Source organism: Nuphar pumila, chromosome 4, assembly GCF_984573655.1.
Source record: "Nuphar pumila chromosome 4, dmNupPumi1.hap1.1, whole genome shotgun sequence".
In the NCBI taxonomy this organism is placed as follows: domain Eukaryota; kingdom Viridiplantae; phylum Streptophyta; class Magnoliopsida; order Nymphaeales; family Nymphaeaceae; genus Nuphar; species Nuphar pumila.
In genome coordinates this window covers 131,717,705-131,728,695 of record NC_143252.1, presented here as the reverse complement: position 1 = coordinate 131,728,695, position 10,991 = coordinate 131,717,705, and the positions used below count along the sequence as shown (strand labels likewise).

Genomic DNA, 10,991 nt, shown 5'->3' with positions numbered 1-10,991 from the left:
AACCCGCCAATGTATTAAAAAAATTACCTTAAAATTTTAAAAAATGTCAAAGCTTTTTAAATGTTAGATTTTGAGGGCTTTACATCTACTCTCCCATGTGCAGTTTTCAAACATAGCCTCAGATTGAACATTGTTAATCATGCAGGTTTCCAATATGGCCTTTCCTTGCACATAGGAAAAGATGAAATTTCGGGCATCAACATTTTATGAACACGAGGAAAAGACACTTTATAGGAAAGAGTTTGATGACCTTATTGTTCATTTTCTTCAACGACAATGAACTTGGCGGGAGATCGAGTATCAAAAGAAACTAAATGGGCTTGGTGTTTAATGATGTGAGTTGCATTGCACATCTAGTTGGTGCATTTATTTGAACTGGAGGCAAAATTACTGTGATTAATTTGGTCAGCCGGTCCATAAACAATAGAATCTCATGTAATATGGACCTTGCTAGTTGGTACTCGGTACTATGACATCTTTGAACAACACACAGGGTGTAACTTAAAGCAAACTGTTGGAGAAGATAATAAGTGCACGTACTGCAGTTGCACCAGAAGATTGAGCCAGGCATGATCCTTTATTATGCTTAATCATGAAGGCAGTCCTCAAAACAAACAAAAGGAATGAAACCTCAAGAAAGACCACGAATTTGGCCGGTTGCAGTATCAATATCAATGTCAAAGAAGCAAGGTCTTGTTGGAAGACCAGGCATGGTGCTCATTGTTCCAACCAGAGGGTATATAAAGCCAGCACCTATACTTGCTCTGACATCTCTGATCGGCAGCACAAATCCATCAGGTGCCCCCTTCAGCGATGCATTGTGTGAAAATGAATACTGGGTTTTAGCCATACAGATGGGCAACTCAGAAAATCCTTGCCTGCTGTACATCTCAATCTGTTTCTCAGCCTATAGGAATGAAAGAATTCAAATCAACCAACAAATTCATAAAAATGTGCACTTAGAGAAGCAACCCAGAAAAGAAATATCATTTCTAAAAGCAGTGGAAAGGGATGAAAATGTGCTTTAAAATGGTATGGACTGAAGGCTCAGGTCCAACTGCATAAAGAAAGGCTTTACAGCAAGTATTAAAATAGGAAGACAAAAATTACCTGTTCCGAGTATTCAACACCTGCGGCTCCATAAGATCTTGCTATTGCCTCTATTTTCTCTTTGATGCTAGCATCCAAAGGGTATAGAAATTTCAGAGAAAGCTTGTGATTCTCACATGCCCTTTGCACTGCAATGCCAAGATCAACCTGCATATTTTCCGCAAATGATGACAATTAGGCTTCTCAATAGTATCAATACTCAATTTGGTTATATTAGTCAACAGAGAAAGTAACCAACCGCGCCTTTTCCTCCATGTGCATGGTGGGTGCACACAACTGCATCAAAGGCACCTGCAGCAAGTGCAGCATTTTGTACTGCTTTCAGTTCAGCCTCTGTATCAGTGGAGAATTTATTTATTGCAACCACAACGTTCACTCCATAAGCCTTTGTATTTGAAATATGCCTTGCAAGGTTAGCACAGCCGGCTTCAACAAGAGCCACATTTTCAGCTAAGTAGGCATGGTCCAGAGGCTTTCCAGCAACCACCTCAGGACCCCCACCGTGCATTTTCAGAGCCCTTATAGTTGCCACAACAATAGCACACTGAGGTGCCAACCCACTGTATCGACATTTTATGTTCATGAATTTCTCTGTACCAATATCAGCCCCAAAGCCTGCCTCTGTGACTACGAACCCACCTGGTCCAACCATTTTCAAAGCAATCTTATCCGCAACCACTGAAGAGTTTCCATGAGCAATATTGGCAAATGGCCCTGCATGGACAAGTACTGCAGTTCCTTCCAGTGTCTGCATGAGTGTGGGGTTGATGGCATCTTTCATCAGCACAGTTAGAGCACCTCCTATCCCAAGATCGTCAGCTGTGATGGGTTCACCTGACCGACTATTACCAATAACCATTCTACCCAGCCTCTCTCTCATATCTGCAAGGGAAGTTGTAAGTGCTAGAACTGCCATGATTTCACTTGCAACAGATATGTCAAACCCTGTTTCTCTCACCATTCCTTTCTCTTCAGGACCTTGTCCCACCGTAATCTTCCTCAGAAAACGGTCGTTGACATCCATAACTCTTCTCCATGTTATAGAATCTGGGTCAATGTCAAGTCTTGCAAACTTCCTCACTTCTTCAGGAGTAAGCTCGTCAGGATTGGCCTTAGTTATTCCCAACTTATTTAAGCGTCTAAACATCACATCAGCAAAACTCCTCTTTCCTTCTTTGTTTGGTGGGCACAATCGATTGAACAGAGCCTTGTCTGACTGGGATGCCTCATGGAAAATTCTAGTATCAATTGCAGCAGCAAGAAGGTTGTTTGCAGCAGTAATTGCATGAATATCTCCTGTTAAATGCAAATTGAACTCATCCATGGGAATCACTTGACTGTAGCCTCCGCCTGCAGCACCTCCTTTGATTCCAAATGTTGGCCCTTGGCTTGGTTGACGGAGGCAGGTTACAACCTAATAATCAAAATTTATAGAACCAAAAAATACAAATAAGAAAATGACTTGCTCATATCTTTGTATCTAAAAGCTTCAGACATGTCTAATTTAAACAAAGGTAATATCACAGTCAGTCAGACATGCCAGCAAGGATAAGCTAAACTTCAAAGCATAAGGTGCTTTTCAGCATAAATTTCTAATGTCTGCTTATGTTGCTGTTAAGAAAAAACCAAGGCATATCCCACACAATCCTTCTGTCTTCCTTATAGAACAAGATAAAAAAATAATTGTTTTCAAAAGAAGACCAGAATTTGATCTTATGACTAGCATCATTATAATGTTTTTATCTTCCAGATCAGCTGAACCTGTTTCATACGCAACCATGACACTCAACATGGACACATTCAATGTGCCTCATCTGACTTGAGACAATACTGAAAGAATTGTACGTGGATGTGAAGAAAAGGTTGTACACAACCAGACTCTCTCTCTCTCTCTCTCTCTCTCTCTCTCTCTCTCTCTCTCTCTCTCTCTCTCTCTCCCTGGGTGTGTACACGCATATGTGCATGCATTCATGCAAGTGCATACACGTGTGATTTATACATGGCATACCATTTTGTTTGTCTACCTAACAGCTAGAAGCAAGAACTAAAACTTCATATACATTTCAGATGATTCATTTACTGTTTTGTAGTAAAGTTCAGTCCTCTACGACAACCTGACCTATGTATATGCTGTAGTTATGTTTGATGCACACACACGACAACCTGACCTATGTATATGCTGTAGTTATGTTTGATGCACACACACGCACACGCATACAGGTCCACATGGCCATGTGGCCATAATTTAGGGATAGAAGTGTGGCCAGATCACTTAATGTAGTTAGACATATATCTTGCTGTACTCTTTTATAATCTAATTAAAGATAGCAAAAACTGAGTTGATTATATTTAAAAAAAACAAAAAAATTTATCACAATGAAATGATTTTTTTATAAACTATAGTTGAGATTCTTTTTAGATGCATTTCTGCTTTTATTAGCTGCACTAGGTCACAGGGGATCACAAGATGATGAAAGTTAAGATGTTTCTCATAGCTCAAGAGCATGCTGAAGGAACAATGCAGACAATGTTAAGAGGCTTGCAGTTAACGTTGCAAAGCAGTTGTAGCCATCTTCCAAGATGGAAGAGAAACATCCAAAATTATTGAAATCTGCACACATTTTAGGATATTGTTTTTCATCAGATCTAGATACTTAGTCATGACCAATAGCTAAGTCATAGGGATTCGGCCAACCAGGTGCCGCACCTGACGCGACGCAATGCGGGTGCACGTGCAGGTGCGGTCAACCCAACCCTGGGTGCAGTCAACGCACCCAGGGTAAAAAATGTCCAACGTTTGGACTTAAAAAAAAGAAGCCCAATAAAAAAAAGCTGAGAGGAGGATTAGGGCAAAAAAAAATTGCCCTAATCCTCCCGACCACTCGTTCAGACCTCTCCTCCCGACCTCGATTGTGCGATGACCCGACCCCGACGCCGGTGACGACCCAACCCCGATGTCGGCGATGACCAGTCTCCCTACCCCGACGCCGGCGACGACCTTGAACGACACTGTCCGGTACGCATTCTCTCTCTCTCATTCTCTCCTTCAATCTCTCTCATTTAGATGATGCAAAATCTGTATTTTAGATGATGAAAAAAATGAAATTTTAATTGATGCAAAACTTGTATTTTAGATTGATGAAAATTCTGTAATTTTAGGTGTTGAAAAATCTAGTTTTATTTATAGATGTTCACGTTGGGTTTTAAAGCAACGAGAATCAGATTTTTTTTTTTATAGAGGTTCACGTTGGGTTTTAGGAAAAAAAAAAACTTTGTTTGACAGATGCCCACGTTAGGGTTCAAATTCAAAAAAAAAAACATTGTTTGATAGGGATTGGAATGGGTTTTAGGATTCATGCAAAAATTCTATATTCCCTTTTTACCTATGTCACATGGGTGCGGGGATTTGGCACTTCCAAAAAACCTGGGTGTGGGGGTGCGGTAGGGGCAAAAATGTAATATATATATATATAAGGGGGGCACGGAGGTTCCCCCGGTGCGGGTCCGTCTGTCGGATCGGTTCTCGATACAGATCCAGGTTCTCCAGACCAGACCTGGAACCCAAATGGGTCTGAGTCAGGACCGACTCAACGAGATTCGGGCAGACTGATCCACCCAAAATGGGTTTGGATCGGGTCCCTCATTGGGTCAGAATACCCGATCTGACCTCGGTAATGAAATCACTTAAAACTTAAAGTTCGGTTTCTGAGAAACCGAACAATCAGTTTCTCAAAAATCAAAAGTCACCAAAAAAGGGCAAAAGGCCCTTCGGCCTCCTAGTTACTAGAAAAATCGTTGGTGAAGCTATCGATAAAATGGTGACACCCGACGAAAGAAACTCTCTGCTTGCCTGCGACGGTAGTCGGATTGCTGGCCAGAGCCAAAAAACACCAAGTGTTGAAACCCCAGCGAAGAACCCAACTGATGCACGGGTTTGGGGTTTCAGCCAGCAGTATTAGTCTGGTGACAAGGAAAATCCGATGACCATCCATAGCAGCCAACGACGCAGGCAAGGCCGCCAGTGATCCACGACAAAAAAACCCTTCCAACGAAGGGCATTGGCCACCCGATCCTGCTGACAGAAACCGAAAGTGCCACTTGCGAACGGTGGTACTCCAACTCTGCCAGCGACAGCGGTGAGGCCGCCGACGATTGTTGGCCCCCTCATCTCCCCGACGAAAGCCACAATGGGTAAAGGGTATAGCTTTTTTTATTGTGCATTCCACTGGCAGCCAAAAAACTGGACCGAAATGAACCTAGGTGCGGTCAACGCACCCAGGGTCGGGTTGACTGCACCCGCGTCGAGTCGCATCGACGCGGGTGCGGCACCCTGCTAGCCAAATCCCTGTTACATAGCTTTTTACCTATATGTTGTTCGTTATTTTACCGTGCACAGGTGCAATTTAATTGTTTCTCTGTATTGTGCACGTATGCATTGCTCCTGTAAATCTGGATATGCTGTGTGTTGGGATTTTCATGCATAGCAGTAGGTTGTTTGCTTATTTTTTTTCTGTTGGCTATGTATATCTGCTGTTATGCAAACCTGTATGTGTAGAGGTACACGTGTTTCCTCTAAAAATCCTATGTACCTGCATCATTGTTGTTGCATATTTACATACAATTTTTATGATGTATGTGTTTTAAATTTTTAATGAAGAGGTACGCGCGTTTTCTTTTTGTTGTGCACATGTATATGTGTTTTGGATGATGTCATGTACATGTAGTTTTTAGTGCCTATGTACATACGGTTTTGGTAACACTTGTACATGCAGGTTTTATTTAAGAACCCTTTCGGTATTTATTTATACGTACTACTACTATATTTTTTAGAACTTATTGTATATGTTATTGACTTTGCACTCAATATTTTTAATCTTGATCGTGTGCATAATTGATTTTAATATAACCTTTTTTTTGTTTTCAGGACAAAAATATCAGATAAAGGGAAAGGACTTGGGTCATCCACATCCCCACATGTGAGTTCTACTACTAGTGTTGTTGGTAGTTGTAGTAGGAGCATTGATTTAAGTTCTTTAGCTGCAATATGTGATGATGGAAGGCCACTATGGACACATGTAGATAAGCTTGCAAAAACTGGAGGAAGTGGTGGAAACAAGAGATTTCGATGCAAGCTTTGTGAAAGAGATTTTGTTGGGTCTTACATAAGAGTTAAGACTCATTTGTTGAAGATATCAAGACATGGCATTTCAGGATGAAGAAGAGTTGACGAGGCAATACGAAAACAATATAAGAAAATATAAGAAGAATATGAGAAGAGGAAGACAATGAGTGATTCCTGTGCAATTAGTGTGTCATTTTTAAGCCACCAAGAACATGCTAAAAAAAATGGATGTAGGAGGTAGAAGAAGATGAATGATACAAGCAGTATTCAATACATATGGAAGGTAGGAGATGGATAAAAAAGTAGGAAGGTGTTTTTATTCTAGTTCACTCTCATTTCATGCAGCTAGAAATCCTTATTAGAAGGATTTAGTTACTTCTTTGGCAAATTGTAATTTGAGTGGCTATATATCTCCAAGCTCAGAAAAACTACGAACCACACTTTTTGCAAAAGAGAGGACAAATATTGAGAGATTGCTAAAGATTAAAAAATATTCACAAGAGCAAAATGGAGTTTCCATTGTTTCTGATCAGTGGACAGATATTAAAAGGTGTCCACTAATCAATTTCATTGCTTCTTCGCTTAGTGGCCCAGTATTCTTGAAAACAGTTGATGCATCTGGAAAATAAAAATGTTTAGTATTTAAAGGGGTTGTTTATAGAAGTAATAAAAGAAGTGGGTGATCAGAAAGTATCATCATAGACAACGCTCCAGTTTGTAAAAGTGCAACATTGACTTTAAAGAGTGAGTATCATCATATTTTTTGGACTCTCTGTGTAGCACACAGTTTGAATCTGACCCTCAAGAGCATCTGCAACCCTAAAGAAGAAGAAAATTCACCCGCATATGCTCTATGTTCATGGATTGAGGAATTAGAAAAAAAATGTCAAAAGCATTAGAAATTTTGTTGTCAAGCATAATCATGCTAATGATATATTAATAGGCATTCTGACCTAAAATTATTGAAGGTCACTAAAACATGTTTTGCGTCCATCATTGTGATGGTAAAGAGGATTAAAGAAGTGAATAATGCTTTTGTTAGCATGGTGACTGATGAGAATTGGACATTCTATTATGTTGATGATGATGTCAAGGCTCAAAAAATTAAGAAATTCATTATTGATGATGAGTTTTGAGACATAGTTGTATATTTTCTTCAATTTACGCAACCTATTTGAAAAATGTTGAGAGAGGTTGATAAGGATGAGCCCATGCTTTACAAAGTTTATGAAATGTGGGATAATATGATTGAAAAAAATACAAGTTGTAGTTTTCAAGCATGAAGGAAAAAATCTTGCATTGGATGATTCAGAATTTTTTAACCATATTCATTTAGTTTTAGTCAGAAAATAGGATAAGAGCAGCACTCTTTTGCATTGCATGGCACATTCTCTTAATCCAAAAGGTAGTATTGGTCGTGTCCCTCCAAATTTAGACTCAGAGCTATCAAGGCATAGAAATATGTGTATGACAAGACTTTATCCAGAATCATATTCTAAATCAAGTCACACAAGAGTTTAAAAATTTTGCATCTTTGAGATTATATGGACAAACATTACTAGCAAGAGAGGAGGATAATATAGATCCTATTACATGGTGGTCAACATTTGGATCAGAAATACATCTTCTCCAACGTCTTGCATCGAGATTGTTATCCCAACCTGTTAGTTCATCCTGTTATGAAAGAAATTGGAGTACATATTCTCAAATCTACAACATAAAGAGAAACAAACTCACCAGCAAGCGTGCAGAGGATTTAGTATATGTTCATTCAAATTTTCGATTACTTTCGCGAACCAATGATGAATGCAGGTACTAATTTGCTCTCTTAGTTATTTGACTATTTCTTAGCTTTTTCATTTAAATATACTTGTATTTAACATTTTCAAAATTTTAAAATTTTTAATAATGCAGACAAGGATCATCCAAATTTTGGGATGTAAACCTAGAAGAGTGTGACTTAGAAGGATAACATGATTTCAACATTACAAACATGGATTTATCTGAGCCAAGTCTTCCTTCTTATGATGTATTTGATGATGAAGCAAAAAATTATTATGATCCATTACCTCATCGTCATATACATTGTGTAGGATATACTTTTGGTATGTAATTATGCATTTTTTGCTTCTTTTGTTAGTATACTATATAATTTACTTCTTTTTTGCTTTACTTATTTGATTGTTGCTATAATATATTTAGGTTTATTTAATTGTGGTGTTATTTTTTATGATGTAGAATAGAATTGTAGATTGTTAATTTGATTTATTGCATTCATGATGATGAATTGATTTGATGATATCATGATAATTGTTTTTTATTTCATTATTGTTACTATTGTTATTTGCTAACTGTTAAAACTTAAAAATTATATATATATATATATATATTTGCCGCACCCCCGCACCCATGTGACATAGACCAATAGATAATTGACACAGCCAACTATGCCACTGAAGTTATGAACTGATTCATATGACATGAGCTAACATTATTCTAACAATAACTACATAAAATTCTGTATGTAGTGCTAATATTTTTTTTTTATTGCAATCATCAAAGTCTTTATGATTGGATAGTCCTCTGAAGACTAACACCCTAGCTCTGTGTTTTTCCACAAAGGTTAGAAGAGAGGTTGGCCTACCAACCCATCAGGGACAAACTTATCATGGTTCGCTCGTTCCTCACTAGGGTTTTCTTCAAGCAAAATCGATATATTATCAAACAAGGCATAGAGAACATCGAGTTTATAGGTTCTACCATGTTCAGATGTGGTAACTACATTAGAGTTCATAAATATCAAAGAATTTGGTTTTTAAGTCAAAGAATAACCGATAACAACAATCTACTGGCTGCTAAGCCTAAAAGTCTCAATGAGTAATAGACATATTTTAGTAATTACAAAGAACTATAAATGTAGCATATATCAAGCATGCATTCAGAAACAGATTTAAAAACAAAACGCAGCCAAGAACTTTCAGTGTCACCTTAATTCTACACATCAGCAAGTGTAAATTCAAAAGTCCAAAACATTCATTTCTCCATATCTATGCCCAATTATGCAGCTAATCCAGCACTAAATTTACTGAATATGAAGACCATCAAATTATTAAGTTCTCTGAAAAGTTTCAGCAGCTCATTTTGACATATTTAGTCAATACAAGGCAAAGCATTGAGCAACATGGGATAACCTAAAATACAAACCGCTGATGCATTACACACACACACAATCCTAGAGGAACTGCGAGAGTGCTCGCTCAGGTTTTGGTCTCTTTCTTGGTCAAGTACATCGCTTAAGATCTTAAACTCGCACACTGAACATGGACAACCAACTAATCCTCAAGAAAAAAGAAAAAAAAAAGATTATCCTATAATACTGTAATACCACAACAATTGAACTCATCAAGACATAATCATGAGATTATCCAAATGTTTTCCTAAGAATCACAAGAACAGAACAGTAAAACTCTTTTAAAGTTTCTCTTTTTTAACCATTGAATTTATCCAGACATAATCATGAGATTATCCAAATATTGTCCTAAAAGTCCCAAGAAGAGAACAGTAAAGCTGTTTTAAAGTTTCTTTGTCCAAATTTGCCATGAAATGCAACATCCAAATGATGAATCTCTATCTTTGGTAAATATGAAAAACAGAATTCTCCCTTGTTGATCAAATCCCATTTGTGTACGACTTTTTCATGTCCACACATACAAGACATGTATCCACCTAAAGGTGAAGAAATGATGGTGAAAATTTTCTCAGGTGTGCGTCCCATGCTTCTCATATGATAGAAAGACTCAATTTCCCTCTCAAAATTCCTACCACTTCCAAATGTGTGGGCTAGAGAAAGTACATACAATAAAAAAGGAAAGGGAAAAAGGGAAGCTGTTCACTTTCTTCATACATCAAATAAAACGTTTATTTGGCATTATGCAGATCTATAAACGAAAAAAGGATACCTTCTTATCGAGAAAAGCCCCCAGAGCCTGACAAAGCCCCACTGTGGTGGTGGACTTTCCCTCTCCAAGAGGAGTTGGAGTGATCCCACCAACCACCACATAGTACCCATCTGATCCTTCAAGTTCATCAATTACAGATAAAAGTACCTAATAAAAGAAGAAGAAACACTGTCACAAGATAACAATTTCTCAGCATAAAAACGATCAGACTCGTACACATAACCATAGTGTGAACAAAGATAGAAGAATCTTGAGATGGGTAATGGGGAGCCAACCTTGGCCTTGTACTTCCCATAGAGATCATAGTGACGGGGGCTGAGATTGAGCTCACTGGCAATCTCAGAGATATCGAGAGGCCGCACAGAGTTGGCAATATCGATGTCAGCAGGCACTGGAGAGACAACCTCCAGCCTCCTAGTAGTCTTGGACGAACTCATTCTCTCTCTCTCTCTCTCTCTCTCTCTCTCTCTCAGATGCCAGTGAAGAAGAAGAGGAGAACCTGGCATTTATTAAACTCGGTCAAGATCCGAGCCAGCCCAAGGTGGGCCTAACTGGTTGTGGTTCATACACGGGTTGGTTGCTTCTTGCAAACCCAAACCCGTCTTGAGTTGGGCATCATGTCCCAAGTTGACTTGCGCTTCCGAACTCTTTAGAGCATATGTCTACTTTGGATCTCTAACCTTTTTTTGAAAGGCAAGCTGGGGTTAGGCGGACCCTTATCAGAACAACAGCCACCCGGCAGAGTGATTCGAACCTGGGTCTTCAGCTTGACACAAGACCCCGCTTACCACATGGGATAC

General features: G+C 38.7%; 1 protein-coding gene across 1 annotated transcript; it reads right to left on the bottom strand.

Moving 5' to 3' along the window:
• Window positions 1-376: 376 nt before the first annotated feature.
• On the bottom strand, window positions 377-10,664 carry LOC149841093 (formate--tetrahydrofolate ligase). The gene is made up of 5 exons (XM_090004659.1): window positions 10,467-10,664; window positions 10,192-10,338; window positions 1,349-2,524; window positions 1,111-1,257; window positions 377-907 (listed from the first exon to the last, which is right to left on the bottom strand). Exons 1-5 carry the CDS (start codon window positions 10,626-10,628, stop codon window positions 632-634), a joined length of 1,908 nt encoding a protein of 635 aa, XP_089860785.1. The 5' UTR covers window positions 10,629-10,664; the 3' UTR covers window positions 377-631.
• Window positions 10,665-10,991: the final 327 nt, after the last annotated feature.

Coding starts and splice junctions, on each gene's coding strand:
- LOC149841093 (XM_090004659.1), bottom strand. CDS start 10,628: ATGAGTTCGTCCAAGACTACTAGGAGGCTGGAGGTTGTCTCTCCAGTG. Junction 10,339..10,466: donor ATGGGAAGTACAAGGCCAAG/GTTGGCTCCCCA, acceptor TTCTTTTATTAG/GTACTTTTATCTGTAATTGA. Junction 1,258..1,348: donor CACATGGAGGAAAAGGCGCG/GTTGGTTACTTT, acceptor GAAAATATGCAG/GTTGATCTTGGCATTGCAGT.